The 17529-nt window shown below is 38.2% G+C and overlaps 1 protein-coding gene across 1 annotated transcript in view; it reads right to left on the bottom strand.

Moving 5' to 3' along the window:
- BANK1 (B cell scaffold protein with ankyrin repeats 1) overlaps positions 1-17529 on the bottom strand; it is a 192234-nt gene that overhangs the window by 154565 nt on the left and 20140 nt on the right. Inside the window, exon 2 of the mRNA XM_060779163.2 lies at positions 7424-7822. Within this exon, the coding sequence (XP_060635146.2) occupies positions 7424-7822 (399 nt within the window). The remainder of the gene's footprint in view (positions 1-7423; positions 7823-17529) is intronic.

Below are 17529 nucleotides of genomic sequence, written 5' to 3'. Positions count from 1 at the left end.
TCTGCTTTGAATTGAAGTATCTGATTCCACGCTGCCATATAATCCAGTTCAATGTGGATTTTATACAGCCGTATGGATGGGACCTTAGTCACAGAAAGGTGACCACGAAGGAACTAGACAAGATCCTGAAGTGCAAAGGTATATAATTGAATACTAAATAGGGATTGTCATTGTATTTCCTAATTCGATGTCTGTTTGTGAAAGATGGACAGTGAAGGAAACTGACAGGAAGAAAATTAACTCATTTGAAATGTGGTGCTGAAGGGAGCTTTAAATATACAGTAGAGTCTCGCTTATCCAACCTTGGCTCATCCAACATTCTGTATTATCCAATGCAGCCTGCCTCCTGCCGGAGCCATAGCTGTTTCAATACATTGCAATATTTTGCTGCTAAATTCATAAATACAATAATTATTACATAATGTTACCAGGTAAAGAACTGCTTTTTCTGTCGATTTCGGCTCTGAGTCCCCCTTGTGGGGAGAAGGACAGGATAGAAATATACGAAATAAATAAATAAATAAATGTTGTAAAACATGATGTTTTGGTGCTTAATTTGTAAAATGATAATGTAATTTGACATTTAATAGGCGTTTTCTTAATCCTTCCTTATTATCCAACATTTTCGCTAATCCAATGTTCTGCCTGCCCGTTTATGTTGGATAAGCAAGTCTCTACTGAAGTATGAAGTGCTAAAAAGGTAAACACTGTTTTGGCTAAATAACCTTGAAAAATTGGGGTGCGCATTAGACTTGCATCATACAGTAATCTCAGTGCTGAGCCAAAGCAAAAGGGGAAGCTGCTTCAAGAGCACTTGAAGCTCCTCTTTGAGGGATGTTATTGCGGATGTTGAGGGATGTTATTGAGTTAAATAGACAGAACTCAATGACAGCTAAAGGATACTGGAAGTTTGTATGATCGTTTTATTTTATAGAAAACTGATTTTCTATTGACACCCCCCCCCCCCCCCACACACACACACAATCTCAAGGAAGATAAAAATCAGCAAGAATTTTTTGCTGTTGGTTGAAGTTTTGTGAAACATGCATTTTTAGTACAAAATCATTTTTCCACACAGAAAATGGTGGGGGTTTACTCAAGAGAACATTTGTCTTTCTCAGTTGGATAACTCTTGCATAGGACTTCAGGACATTTAGATATTATGAAGGAAAATTTGTTTTCTCTTACAGTGGGAGGCTGAAAAGACAAGCACAATGGCAGCCTGGTAAGTTTTTTTAAATTTAAAGCTTGTTTTGGGGGCTTGGGGGGGGGGGTCTGGGTGGGTGCCATCTTGCACCTTTAGGCTTCAGAAGCCTAAAAGGTACAAGATGGCAACTGGGGACTCATTCCCAGGCAGTCTCAGGACTAACGAGAAGTGAGTCCCCATTAGACCCAGGCATCTGGCAAAAGCATGACAGGCACTGAAGTTTTGGGCCTGTCTGGAAAGGCCCTTAGACCCCTTCTACACAGCTGTATGAAATCCACATTATCTGCTTTGAACTGGGTTATCTGGCAGTGTAGAAGAGGTCAAATTGAGAGTAAAAGGAGCAGAAAGCAAATTTTAAGTTTAGTAATTTTCACCAAGATCTAGAAATGATCCTTGGAAAAAGACTAGGTGCTACCTGACAATTGAGCCCTTTACACAGGTTACTTATTTCAGTCTTGATGCTTTGAATCTGAACTGAGCCCCTGATGTTTTCTAATCCTTTTTGAACTCTGCCACAGCATTGCATTCAGCAAGGATGTCGTATCATTCAGTCATTTCTCCAGTGTGGGATTTTGGAGACTGAGCAGTTCTGGAGTGTGGAGATCTGAACTGTCACATGACTTTGTTTCCCTTGTCAGTAATATCTACTTGCATCTGCATGTCTGAATTATCAGCTAGGAGCAATGTTGTTTGGAGACTGCCAGTAGCTTTCTCCTTTGGTTGCAACAACCTCTATTTCCTCATGGCTTATTTTATACTCTGTCCAGTCTATCAGCTGTCCTATCTAATCCAATGAGATCTCAACAGAACCTCATTTATATTAACAGTCTTCTTCCCCCATCAAATTATTGGAGATAATATGAATAAACTAGGTTCCCTCAGCTCTTGGCTGCCTTCCATCAGATTATATCACCATCGAGCCAGTTGCTATGAGCTTATTAACGGTCAAGTCTACTCATATCTTTGTTCGCACTTGTGTTTGCATTCTGCTCCCAGAAACTCACACGTTCTGTAATATAGGTCTTCAAGCATTTCTACTCGTGGCCCCATTTGGCCCAATAAATGTTTATAGGATTCCGCGTATATAGGTATACAACATATGTATAAAAATCATGTGTCCTGACACGAGAAATAAATATATAAAAATCAAACATTTAGTGGTAACAAATCGCGATTTGCAAAGCTTGCTAAATGTGTTGGCTTTCCTTTTTATGAAGTACAGCTAAGAAGCATATACTGTAAACACTGCACAACAGATTCATGTAAATGTCTAAATCAGCCAAAAAGTGATGTTCAGAAAAATTTAGCCATGTCAAATTTTTCAGGACTTTTCCATTGAGCTAAAGGGACCCCATTTGGGCCTGTGACCCACAGTTTAAGAAGCAGTGCTCTAATATACAGAGTTTTCTGCTTGTTTTGTTTCTAGCAGTGAACTCTTGTACAGGAATGAGAAGTAGGATCCCTGTTGCATTTCCTCCTTGCACTATTCGGGTCTGCTAGAAACATCAGTCTGATGCATCACAATCCATAGAAAAATATTTCCCCAATGCTTGCAACAGCTGTTGCTTGATAAGTGAAGATTGGGAGACTTTTACAGTCTCTATATATTCATAATGCTATTGAATACATAGAGTTGTGAATATGAATCAGTTACAAGTGGATAACTCTAGCTTTTGGATCCTAACCAAGAACAATATGGTAACAATATGATTAATGAAAAGATTGGGTTGTTGATGGTTTTGTTTTATAAGGAAGAGGGCTTAAAATCAACAAGATTGTGGATTGTCAATGGAAATGGTAAACAGGAAAACAAAATCTGGTTACGGCTATCTAATGTATCTTTCCTGAAAACAGATCACAATATTATTTACCCTCAGTAAATAATATTGTGAACATCTCAGTTTATATGATGTTCTCATTTTATATGATGTTTGAAATGTAGCTATTTAATTTTTTGTGTAGGTAACTTGGGGCGACTATTTTTATTTGTAGAGTTGCCTCATTAAAGTGAATAAATTCAATCACTCTTCCAAACCTTTCCAACGCCTGGAGTTTGCATAACAACACCAAGTCTTTGCTGAGACAGCATTTGAAATCCTATTCATCTTCATATCATGATTTGAGTGCCAAGTGATTCAACCTACTTCATTTCCAAGCTATTCTATGCTGCACGCTTGAAAGTTTTGAAAATAGAGTTCAGAAGGTGTGTTTTTGATCCTGTGCCTGAGCTTCTTAATCCTGCTTTCCCATAACCTCTCATCACTATGTGTAATGCTTATTAACTTGACACTTGGCTGGCAGTGAAAAGGCAAAAACAGATTTTCTTCCATCAAATGGATCTTCCAATTATTTACTTATCAAGAAATGGATATTCTGGAAATATTTCTGAATGCCGGAGTGGCTTCATGTTTTGAAGTGGAATCCATAGGCAGAATGTCCCTAGATCTGAGGTCATATGCTGAGCCATGATACCAGTGGCAATAAGTCATTGCCCTCTCTCTATAATGTGAGCATAATGGTTTTGGTTTGCCTTCATAGATGTGTATTGTGTAAATATTACTGAGATAATGTCCATGAAAGCTCTGAACAACACTACTTAAAGGCTAGGTATATATATCTCATTGATTTTACAATATGAAATAGTTCCTTCTATGCGCTTCCCTGTCTTAAATTACAAGGTAAGCTGACCATTTACAGCAGGGGAGGGAATTGAAAAGCCTTCTGCACGTGGGTGATCTGCAACATCCAGTATGCTTAGGCAACAAAGGCAATGCTGAGTAATGCTGGAAATTGTAATCCAATAACATCTAGAGGATTGGATGTTTCCAACCCTGCCATATAGCAAAAGAGACTGTGTGTGTACCAAGAAATGTGAGGGGCACAGTTATAAGACTACCAATCCACTTGAGCTCCATGACAACCTTCTGTGGAAACCTGATATTTGTAGTTTAGGAAGGGGTATATGGAACTGTCAACTAGAGAGTTCTGTAAAACCCAGGATTCCATAGGAAATGCCATGGCAGTTCAAGTAGAATCTCAAAGTAATAGCAAGATGCAGAATTATAGGAGTCTGACACTACTTTAATTGCATGGGTGTATCCTAAGGAATCCTGTGATGGTCAGTTTGCCATGGCATAAAACTGCTGCAGCCCCTCCTAGCCTGTGTGTTTTCCTTCATTAATAACTTTTGTCACCTTGACCACATTCTGGTGTTGCTTGGCCATAACTCAGGAGTCACTTACAGGCACACAGCAACACAGCAACATCTGCAGATCTCTTCATATTCACAATGGAAAGAAGTTTTAAAATAACAAAGTGTGGGAGGATGCAATTTTGATTGCTTCACACTCTTAAGTTCTGAGTTTTTCACTCTTAAAAGACTAGGTTTCCTTTTGTATACACTATGTTAATACTATATGTGGTTGCCACCTGTTTCCCACATTTATGCTTTTTATGGCAGGTAAGTATAACCTGGTTCTTCCCAGGCTAGGAATGGTTGTGCCTGTTGAATGTGGTCCATGCATTAGGGGAAAATTAATTTCATTTTGTTGTTTCTTAGTTGACGCTCATTTTTGATTCCTCTAATTTTAGCAATGGGACAAAAATATCAAACCGAGGCCTTATTTACATTGCCATATAATCCAGTTTCTGAATCCATATTATCTGCTTTGAACTAGATTATAGGGCAGTTTAGACTCATACAATCCGGTTCAAAACATATAATCTGGATTCAGAAACTGGCTTATATGGCAGTGTAGATCCAGCCCCAAGCAGTCGGCTTGATGTTCATATGGTAACATCTAGGTTCTGAAATGTTTTTGAGAGCTGAGGTCATTTTGAGATACTTTTGGACCAAAATAGCACAGAAATAATATGATTCAGTAGAGTCATTATGCTTAGCCATGTATTTTGGAAAACAGAGGGATACACAGCGCTTTGTATGCTTGTTAGAGGCTCAATGGTCCCAAAGTTCTGCATTTTAGTGGAAGTACTCTAGCATTAAACTAGGACAAATGGGCATGGAGTCCATGTCTATGCATTGTAAATGCTTATTTAATAGTTTTAAGTGTTTCTTTTATATTTGTAATATCGGTCTACCAAGCTTTCAATGAGCAAGAAAAACCCATAATGAGACGTTATGGCCTGGATGTTGCTGAACAACCTGTACAGTACACAGAATACACTAAGCAATCTTTAGACTCACAGAACGGACATTTTGCACATAGAGCCAACTGACTTGCCAAGATTTTTAATCTGAGATAGAAGAGAATGCTTGTGAATGCATATGAAGATAATAATCAACAAATGTCTGTTTGCATTTTTCAGCCGCATTATCTGATAGGATTGATCAGAATTTTATCATAGGTTGGGGAAGAGTTAAAATAAGTTTTGTGAAGTTTTCTTAACATTTTAAAGTTTTGGAAAACTCACATCTTCTCTCCTTTGCCCGTAGAACCCTTGCATTTGAACTTTGAATCTGGTAATGGAGATGAATTTACAACTATTTCAAATTCAAATTTATTTACTTCTGAAAATAATAATACGTCCAGTTTGAGCTTGTCCAACAGGGGTGTGTTTTTGTTTTTGAAATAATAATAATAATAATAATAATAATAATAATTTATATGCTGCTTTTTTCTCTGAAAGAGACTCAGAGTGGTGAACAGTGGTAAAAACAATACAATACAATAAAAAAAACCTAATGGCTATAGATATTAAAATAGAATTAAACTAAGAACTATCTAACAAGGAATAATTAAAATAATTAAAGCAGTTAAAAAAACCCTAAAAACATCACACAAAATTCCCTGACTCAGTCTTAAAAACTTTCTTCTTTAAAGAACTGTGTGAATAAACATAGTTTAACCTTTTTATTCCCTATATCCTATCAGGTCAGAACTGCATGGACCACTTTTTACAAAAGTTCAGTTGTCCCCAGGGATCTTATAATCTAAAAGGGACATAGGCTTATGGAAGGACAGGGAATGTCAACATGGGATAATAGTGGATGAAGTGGAGTTACCTAGGAGGAGTACTTGTGTAATGCTGAAAACCAATGGAAATGTATTCCTAAAGAAAGATGGCAGAAGAAAGTATGGACATATGTTTATTTCCTTATAATTTGCACAGAATCAAAACTGCACAGAATCAAAACTGAATAATGATTAATGCAATATAAATGGAAGTAAAGTAAATCTCATTGTAGTATATGGGCCCATCCAGACAAGCCCAAAATGGAACCTGGCTCATTTTTACCGGAGGTCCAAACAACACCTCCGGTAAAAAAATAATTCCTATGTACTGTTATTTTATGTTACTCTGTGTTTTTACTGATTTTGGCTAATTTTGTTGTATATTTTGTATATTCTGTTTTGCACTGTGTTGCCTTGAAAGTCTCCTTGAGTCCCTTTGGGAAGATGGGGCGGGATATAAATAAAGTTATTATTAATGCAGAGTAAACTTAGTTTTCCCTGGTTTACTCTGTGTTAATTAAACAGCTCATTAGATCCGGGTCTTTATGAAACATCCAGGTCCAATGAGGTGCTGTGCTGTGGGGACTGACTCCCGGAACTGCTTCCATAGTCTCGGGGGTGAGTCTCCACAGCCATTCTGCTTCATTGGGCTTTGAAAAGCCTAAAGGAGCAGGATGGTGCCCACCCCTTTTCCCCAGGTCCTGATTTACCCCCTAAAACAGTGGTTCTCAACCTGTGGCTCCCCAGATGTTTTGGCCTTCAACTCCCAAAAATTGTAACAGCTGGTAAATTGTGTAAGTTTTAGTGATGTGTGGAAGTGCCCTACATGAGTGGTTTAAGTTTGGAAATGTTTCTAGTTTGGACTACAAATCCCCATGTCCCTCAGCTACTTGGGGGCATTCTGGGAGTTGTTTTCCGAAACGTAATATTTCCAAGTTCTGGTTTGCCACAGCTTGCAATTCTCCACATATATGCTTCATGTATTCATGTAATTATACATTTAATCCCATCAAAATTGCTTTTCAAGTGAGAAGAACTTTGAAGACATCCTTGCATATTGGGACAAATCTTTTGCCATAGTGAGAGACAACTCTTCATTAGAATTAGACTGTATAAACTGAAGAATGTACTTAACTTCAGAGTAATTAAAAACTCACTTTCTTAAAAATACATTAATGTATCTATTAACTTTGTTCTACTTGAAATACTAACATGGAATCAAATAGATCAGTGAGCATTTTACCTTGTTGCATGATGCCAGAAATCACTGTAAGGTAAACTTCGGGGTCTTCATCAGTGGTAACCAGCGGATTGGTTGTGTCTATATTCAGTCCCTGATAGAGAATGGCTGAATTCTCAATCCCACAAAGAAAAATCACCACTTTTTCAGGAGGCTGAAGAACCTGATCTAGAAAATATCTTTTCATTAGATTCAAGCCGTTCAGAAGCTTGCTTGATATAATCAAGAGTTTACATCCAAAAGAGCACAGCGACTGGAATTCCAGGTCATACAGGGACATTGTGTTGAGGTTGTAAAGTGCAATTCTGTCTTCTAATATAATGTGCTTGAAAATTGATTTCAAATATAAGGCCCATTCTTCTGCATCTTCATCATAGATAACCAGAATGCCATGTGTTTTTTCTAAAAGAAAGAAAGAAAATTAAATAGGCATATTTGTAGTCAACAACCTTAGAAGGTAATTAAGGATGGGTTCACTTGTGCTTAATTTTCTATCAGTTCCTTCCATGAAGGAATTGGCATGAAATATGCATGTAAATTGTTTGGATAGGGTCTGATTGAGCAATCCCTAGAAAATACTGGCTGTCATACTGAGCATATATCAAATTGTTCTTTCTTGGAAGTGTCCACTCCTGAACTGTATTAAGTGCAACGTTTGATATGCATGCAATTGGCAGTTCCTAATTAAATGCCCAGTTCCATAGTTACTATTCTTCAGTCTGAATCATTTCTACAGATGCAGATTTTGAAATGAAATGTGAGAATGCAGCTCCCATAGCAATAATTCTATTATATGAAGAGAAATTTCTATCAAGTTCTAATCAAAACCTGGAAGTTGCTAAGTCCAAATGATGGGTTATTTGTAATTATTTCCATTTTGCATTAATGAAGTCCCAGTGAGTTATGTTACCATTGCAATTCCAATCCCTTTACAGTATGGTTAGTTCAATCAGTTTTATAATTATAGGGGCTTCAGTATTTGCTGTGTCTTCTTCTATGTCAGTGTTTCTCAACCTGGGGGTCGGGACCCCTGAGGAGGTCGTGAGGGGGTGTCAGAGGAGTTGCCAAGGACCATCAGAAAATACAGTATTCCATGTGGGAAGTTTGAGCCAATTCTATCATTGGTGGAGTTCAGCAACTAAAACTCCCAAATGTCAAGGTCTATTTTCCCCAGACTCCACCAGTGTTCACATTTGGGCATATTGAGTATTCGTGCCAAGTTGGGTCCAGATCCATCATTGTGTGAGTCTACAGTGCTCTCTGGATATAGGTTAACTACAACTTCCAAACTCAAGGTCAATGCCCACCAAACCCTTCTAGTGTTTTCTGTCGGTCATGGCAGCTCTGTGTGCCAAGTTTGGTTCAAATCCATCGCTGGTGGCATTCAGAATGCTCTTTGATTGTAGGTGAACTATAAATCCCAGCAACTACAACTCCCAAATTATGAAATCAATCCTCCCCCAACCCCAGTAGCATTCACATTTGGGCGTATTGAGTATTTGTGCCCATTTTGGTCCAGTGAATGAAAATGCATCCTGCATATCGGATGTTTACATTATGTTTTATAACAGTAGTAAAATGACTGTTATGAAGTAGCAATGAAAACAATGTTATGGTTGGGGGGTCAAACAACATGAGGGACTGTATTAAGGGGTCATGGCATTAGGAAGGTTGAGAACCACTGTTCTATGTGTTCTTGCAACATATTCCAGAATTCTTGTGTGTAACTAAAGTAGAATAATAGAATCATAGAGTTGGAAGAGACCTCATGGGCCATCCAGTCCAACCCACTGCCAAGATGCAAGAAAATCAAAGCACTCCCGACACATGGCTATCCAGCCTCTATTTAAAAGCCTCCAAAAAAGGAGCCTCCACCTTACTCTGAGGCAGAGGAGTCATAAGCACACGGGGTGGTTATGGAACAGTAGAGGAAGAAGACATTTGCCCCAATATTGAATGCCTAGCCTATATAAGGCTGTGCAACTTGGTGTTCTATTGAAAGGGTGTCTACACAGGCAAGGCAACACAGGACCCATCCAGACAGGCCCTGTATCCTAGGATCTGATATCAGGTTTTCTGCCTTAAACCGCCTTATATGAGTCTGCACTACCAGGAAATCAGAGATAAATAGTTAAATTAGTCCCCACTTGTGCCCAGTGCAGACTAACCCAAACAGAGCAGTTCTCTGCTTCGTGATGTCTCAACAGCAGTAGGTTGCAGTGAAATGTTCATAATAAAGGGAGAATAAGAATTCTAACAATGTATTGAGGGATTAACTTTGGATCCCTTCCTTAGGCAGTGTATATCTTGAGATATGTTGCACTTCTTTCTATGGCTGTACTTTACATATAAAAATGTTTAAAGGGTTGCATTAAATTATAGCAGGCAGGTTGAACATTTTATTCTATTTCAGCTTGGCTTCCTTGTGTGGAGGTAAAAATGAAATGACATATGAAGCATAAACGTACCTGTGACACAGCTATGGTAAAGAATAAGATCCTATTAGCCACACTAGGTCTATTGATCCTTGACAATGTGTTGCAAAGGCACAATGTGACACAACAATGAATACAGGTAGTCCAATTGCTCCAGGCTTATTTCTGCAGGAAGCATAATAGGAATATGTTCCAACAGCAATTGTCACATGGCACCGCAGCTGGAGACAGGAAAGAAAAGCAGCCCAGAGCCTTGGTTTCTTAAAGTTTTAATGCCATGAATGTAAGGCATCTTCCTATGAGTTAGAATGTATTTTTGTTGGAGGGTGGGGTGGACATCTGCTGGGTTTTGTGTAGCTGTTTCAGATTCATACCACATGAATACAATACAGCTGAATTCAATTTGGTGAATTTAATTCTGTCTTGGTTTCTCAGTTCTGGGTTTTTCCCAGCAGAACAAATTATGATCAGAATGCCCTGAGTCCCCTCGGAGAGATGAGGCAGGATAAAAATAAATGATAATAACAATTATTATTTGAAACACAACAAGGTGAGTCCACAGCAGACACTTTGCTGGCTGTTGAATTAGATCACACATCAGACACTTCCGAAGTGTCTAGGACTGTGTGATGTATCGGCAAATAATGCATGTAGATCCCAGTATGGTGGCCTTCTGCAGCTGGCAGATGGTAATTTTGTCAGCGCCGATTGAGTTTAAGTGCAGGCCAAGGTCTTTAGGCACTGCACCCAGTGTGCCGATCACCACTGGGACCACCTTTCCTGGTTTGTGCAAGAGTCTTTGCAGTTCGATTTTTAAATCCTCATATCATGTCAGCTTTTCCAGTTGTTTCTCTGCAATCCTGCTGTCACCTAGGATTGCGACATCGATGATCCATCCTTTGTTTTTTAACATGATTGTGACGTCAGAAGTATTATGCTCCAAAACTCTGTCTGTCTGAATCCGGAAGTCCCAGAGGAGTTTGGCGTGTTCATTCTCTGTAACTTTTTCCGGCTTGTGATCCTACCAGTTCTTTGTTGCAGGTAGATGGTATTTGTGGCACAAGTTAATAATAATAATAATAATAATAATAATAATAATAATAATAAACTTTATTTGTACCCCACCACCATCTCCCCAAGAGGACTCGGGGTGGCTTACATGAGGCCAAGCCCAACAACACATCAGTAAAAACAAAACAGCAAGCAAATAAAACAGTACAATTAATATAACTTACATATAAACAATAACACAGAGAATTTAAAACCTTATGGCCGGGCCAGATGTAATAAATTAAAAATAAATAAATAAACAGTGGGTGTGAACAGAGGTAGGATGTATTCCAATGAATCATCTGAGCAATGTTATGCCTCTGCTTGTAGTCTGTCTGCGCGATCTTTTTGCAGCAGCTGAGGATGTGATCTATTGTTTCATCTCTTCCTTGCAGAGTCTACATTTGAGATCTGTTGTCGACTTTGCAATACTGGTTTGATGGCATTGGTTCTAATGGCTTGTTCTTGGGCTGCCAGAATCAGGCCTTCTGGCTCCTTTTTCAGAGTTATTATTATTATTATTATTATTTCTGCCTATTAAGACCAATGTTAGGTACATCTAGATACATCTCTTGACTGAGATAAAAGTGGAATATAAATCTTTAGTCTCCTGTTTGGTGAGACAAAGAGAAGACTAAAGGAGTCTCTTTATCTGTAGCTTTTAAAACAGAGCTGGATGACCACGTGTTAGGAATGCTATGATTGTTCATGCATGGCAGGGGGTTTGACTGGATGACCCTTGGGATCTCTTCCAGGTCTGTGATTCCATAGATAAAGTACCATAAGCAGAGGCTATCAAGATGTTCCTCAACAGCTGGGAAACAGACTGAGGCCCCTTCCACACAGCTAAATAAAATCCCACATTATCTGCTTTGAACTGGGATATATGGCAATGTGGAGTCAGATATTCCAGTTCAAAACAGATATTGTGGGTTATTCTGTCTTGATATTCGGGTTATATGGCTGTGTGGAAAAGCCCTGGGTGAGCCTATAGTTTTCTTCACTGTGAGGAAGTGTATTGTGTATGTATAGCTATTTGTATTTAATATTTAAAAACAATTAGAAGTGTGTATGCATACACATTACTAAATCATATGAATTTTTGTGCAAACCTAGGTTTATTTTATTTTCTGAAGTCATTTTAAATGTACAAGGTTAACTTTAACCTGAATTCTCCAATATTTCAGTACGTAAGAGTGACACTGGAACCCCAGACTAAAAAAAAAAAAAAAAAGCGTCCCATCATTAATTTATCTTCAGTTCTATATCAAAGAATAAATGGGGAAGGTTTTGTAGATGTCATTATTTCACTTAATCTTTTGACATGCTCTGTCTATAATATTTTCTTAATTCTATCAGAAGAAAACAAGTTACTACATGTAGAGACAATGGAGAAGAACAGGTGTATATCTTGAAAATGATATTGGGTCAGCTTTTCCATCCTTATCAATAAACACAAATTAATAAGCCACCATAATTTCATCAAGTGGCACATTATGCCTGCAAAGCTTCACCTAGTTTTTTTTTTACACTATACTTAATATTTCTGGAAAGGTGTGTGGCCAGATTGGGTCATAGTTCCATCTTTGTTGAGAAAGTTCAACAGTGCAAGGATTTTGGAGATTGTTTGCTGATTCCTATAAGAGTGCCTTCTTATTAGGCTACATGTAACTTCTGAAGTGATGCTTCTCCATCATTTTGAGCTTAGTGGCTCTGGATGTTTACATAACGACTTCTATTCTTCTGTAAGCAAGCATGTTGAATAGGAGTTGATTGATAAAATTTAGGAGACTATAATTATCTATACACTTGCTAAGTGCAGCAAGCCAGAAATTTAAAGAAAGATATTATGGCATCCTGATTTCCATTTTGTTTACTTTGTGGAAACCCTTTAAACATCTCAACAAATTGCAAGGAAATATGATGAGCAGATGCCAATATATTTTTCTGACTATTAAGCATATAGTTACACACACACAGGACTAAATCCTGTTATTAGTTCTGATTAGAAAAGATCCATTTAATCAGTGGGATTTACCAAAATGTTGTCAATAATTAAACATTTGACTGAATTGGTCTACTCTAATTGGGAATAACCAATTGTTGTTGTTGTTGTTATATTTATTTATACTCCACTTTATCTTCCCAAAGGGGACTCAAAACAGCTTGACATAAAAGCATTAGTATACAACTTAAAATATATAAATATGCAAAAATTAAAATAGAATTAAACACAAATAGCACAAAATATCACTGTTAAAATCAACCAAAACAGTTAAAACCACAGCACCCTGTGACTAGATCTTAAACACCTTAATCTTTAACCAACAAGATCACAGCCTATATTTGCTAAATAAATCACATCCCATATTTTTCTTAATGAGTTTATACCAGGTTGCTTTGTTTTCCACAAAGGCTAGCTTACATTATTCAAACCTATGAGCAATAGATTAAATTAAATGTTATTTATTTAACAACCTGGTACTGTTCTATTATCAGGGCGGAGGCCACAAATGAAGGAGAATCAATTTTTGCGATTTCTGGGCCCTCTGAATCCATCTCACCATCCCCTTCCTCCTCTTCTGAGCAGTCTTCTGAGCACTGACCAGGATACAACACTTCTTCTTCAACTCCCCCCCCCCCCCCAATAACATGGACTACCTTTCTCTTCTTTGGCCCCCTTTTGGAGTCTGTCCAGATAAGGGAACAGTACCAACAACCTAATGCACAAATGTCGAACACAAAGCCTGCAGTCCACATCTGGCCCACCATGTCATTTTATGTGGCCCATAAGGCTTTCAATGTCAGTGCTATGTAGTTACATTTAGGCAGTCTTCCAATTACAAATGGCCCTTTGAAGGCAACCACATGGCTAATAGGACCCTTGGTGAAAATTAGTTTGACACTCCTTATCTTATTCCGTTGTTGCAATGTGAGTCAGATTTGAATCTAGAAGATTCAAATCCCCACTCAGCCATGCAAATGCACCGGGTGACATTGAGGAAAGTCCCACTTTCTCATCCTTGAACAAATCTTGCCAAGAAAACCTCATGATACATTGTCCTTAGTGTCTCCCTGAGTCAGAAATGACTTGAAAGCACACAACAAACATTGTTATGAGGTGTTACCCCCATGAGGGTCTTCCTCCAGGGGCAAACCAAGAATGGGCAACTTGGAAGTCCCTGAACAGACTCAGAATTGGAGTGGGCAGATCAAAAGACAACCTGGCAAAATGGCACTATCTAAAAGAATCCCACACCTTGTGTGACTGTGGAGCAGAACAGACAACTCTGCATCTGTATATTTATCCACTATGCCCTGCCTCATGTACAGAGGAAGAATTGTTGGAGGCTACAGGCAATGCCATTGCCATTGCCCGTTTTTGGTCAAAAGATATTTAGCTGCCTGTGCTCCTATTTTTATCAGTTTTATACTAATTTATGCAATGCTTTTGATATGAAATAATAATAATACCTTCTTTTTGTGTCTCTTGTTTGTTAGCTTTATTTCAAAATAATAAAATAGGATCAAAATCTGATGGTTACTAGTTGTTAAATGTAACTTGAAGACTATGACTACAGTTGGAAAGGGTCAATATATTTGCCCTATCCAAGCCTGATTGTAGAAAGTTCTTTGATTGGCTCCACTGCTGCCAATATAAGGCTTGATCCAGTTGTTACAAAGCTATGAGAAAACAGTTACACACACTAGGCTCCATGCTACAACTATAGCTATAAAACAGTCACTTAATATAAGACAGAGTCTCTTTATCTCAAACACAGACAGTGCAATCCCACATTTTGTTTGTGTGTAGATTTAAATACATGATTGTGAATCCTGCTGGTTAATCCCAATTAGAACAGACCCACTGAATTAATTGTGGAATGGTGAGCCAACAGATATTTGATTTAATAGGCCTATGTTCATTGGAATTAACAACATGATTCAAACCATAGCGTGCAGCTTGGTGTCTATGTTTTTTACTTAGGAATAAGGGTATTATCTCTGATTTATTTATAAAATGGAAAGTTTAAACTTTTCACCTTTTTTCTTTCTTAAGAAATTTAAGAAAGAAAGTATTTAGCTTGATCATGAAACCAGGAGGCTTTTCATGCTGCATTTTCCAAGTTCTGCACCATTTCTGATGCCTTACCAGCAGACATCAGACAGGCACCTTCGTTGCTGGCGTTTCGGAGAATGGTCAAGACCTGGCTTTACGAACAAGCGTTTGGCTAGGCAATGCAACTAACTAAGGAAGACGGTAACTGAACATAGGAACGGCACAATGACTATGAGAATGGATCTGACTTTAACGGAGGCGCTATATATGTTGTTTGTTGATTTGTCTGTCTGATGTTAATTGTTGTGGAGCGACGTTGTCGTCCCGGTTGTTGTATTGCTGTGTTTTTAATTGCACTGTAAACCGCATAGAGTCGCCTGTCAAGGGCTGAAATATGCGGTATAAAAGTGAAGCAAATAAATAAATAAATAAATAAATAATTTCTGCAGGATTTAAAAAAAAATTGTGTGGGGGGAAATGACATCGACTAGCTGGTTGACACCAAAACAACACAACATGGTTGAGAATAAGTTCATTCTATCTGCCAAAATTGCCACAAAGGGGGCAGCATATTTCACCCCACATTGCTATTTCACAGAGGTGGATTAATCTGACCACACTTACACAATTATTGGTAGCACTATGGCCTAGCCATTACACTCAGTTGGAAGGTCCAAAGTTGTTCTCCTGTCAACTGTTGCTTACTGAACTACTAGGCAACATTTTAAGTATGCAGCTTAAAAGAGAACAGAGAAGGCATATTTCTTTTTTCCACTGCTAGTAGAATTCATAACATGTTTATTTATGTGTAAAACTGGAGGATTAAAAATGTATTTATTGCTTCCTACTCAGATCAAAGACATATATGATATATGGTTTAATTTAATGTGCAATACAGCAAATGTATTTCAGTTTGCTTTATTGCTGTTTGATTTTGAAGAAGGACAAGATTGAAGCTGTATTTGTTTATAATGCTATTTGGAGAAATGTTTATCGATCTAAAAGAGAGGATCAGCGCTATTAAATTATGCAAAATGGAGTTTGAGTTTCAGGTAGGATATTATGTGGGCTTGTTTGACATTATGCTCAATTTTGGTTTGACTTCTACAATTCTACTGATGAGATTAAGTTGTGGTGCTTGAGAGCCATGGACTATATTTAGTATAATGCACCAAAGGGAAGAACTACAAATATTCTACTTTTAGATTTTTCAAAACTTGGCAGTCATATTTCATGGACACCAAAGGCTATAAATCTAGGTCACAGAAATAAAAAGAAGGCTGGAGTCATGCAAACCTCAACTTCTAGCACTAAATTAAATGTCACCATTGATTACAAGTGTCAGTGAATGCAGACAGAATATACGTCTCTTCACCACATTTTTATTTTAGTTTAGGCAATTTGGGGTTTTTAACAATAAAATTTAAAAAAATGTATTAAATTAAAATCACTGCACATGTATCAAACTTCTGATTGTCAGTCAGTAGGTTTGGCAGTGGTCAAATCAAGAAATGATACTTAGATATTCATAACTATGTCATTTTGACAGATGTGTCAGTGTACTTTTTCTTGTTAAGGATAAGGCAATTGTATTTTTTATTTATCTGCTGCCACGTATATACTTCTTCCCTTGTATTCTTGGTGATATGTTCCCAGACTTTGTGTAGATATGCAATGCTATGGATAATAGTGAACCCTATTGGAATGAAAGTGTTCCAGCCCAAGAATATCCTACAGCAGTGGTTCTCAACTTTTCTAATGCCGTGACCCCTATAGTTCCTCATGTTTTGCTTACCCCCAACCATAAAATTATTTTAGCTTAAAATTATTTTCATTGCTATTTTATAACTGTAATTTTGCTACTGTAATGTAAATATCTGATGTGCAGGATGCATTTTCATTGTTACAAATTGAACATAAAGCACAGTGATTAATCACAAAAAAATATGTTTGGGGGAGTATGGACAACTGATGATTGGATTTGCAATACCTTCAACTGATTCAGCTTTAACTTCCACAGACCAGTGAAATGCCAAAAAATTACAGACCTGGACCAAACTTGACATAAAGAACTCCCACGACCAACAGAAAATACTGGAGAGGTTTAGGGAAAATAGACCCAGACATTTGGAAGTTGCAGTTGCATCTGCAATGAAAGAGCGTTCTGAACTGCACAAACAATGGAATTCAACCAAACATGGCATACAGAACTCCCATGACCAACAGAAAATACTGGAGGGGCTTGGGGGATGTGATTTGCAGTACCCTCAACCACTTCAGCTCTGACATTTACAGACCACTGAGCTCTCCCCCACTGCCATGACCACAGCTTCTGGTAGAGGTCTCCTTGCTGGCCCCAAGAGGGGTGCAGGCACAGCCGCCAGGAGAAGCGTGCATGCAGCTGCCAGGAGGGCAGCCATGCTGGGAGAATGGCACACTGCCACTGAGTGTGGCCATGGCATTGGAGCCCCTGGACTGCCCCTCAAAGCAAGGAGCACCTCAGTGCCAGCTTCTGGGTGTGTGCCCTCAAGTGCTGTGGCAGCAGCCCTCTTCCCTGTGTGTTT

This window comes from Anolis sagrei, chromosome 5, assembly GCF_037176765.1.
Source record: "Anolis sagrei isolate rAnoSag1 chromosome 5, rAnoSag1.mat, whole genome shotgun sequence".
In the NCBI taxonomy this organism is placed as follows: domain Eukaryota; kingdom Metazoa; phylum Chordata; class Lepidosauria; order Squamata; family Dactyloidae; genus Anolis; species Anolis sagrei.
Note: the sequence above shows the minus strand (reverse complement) of the source record. Positions and strands in the feature narration are given on the sequence as shown.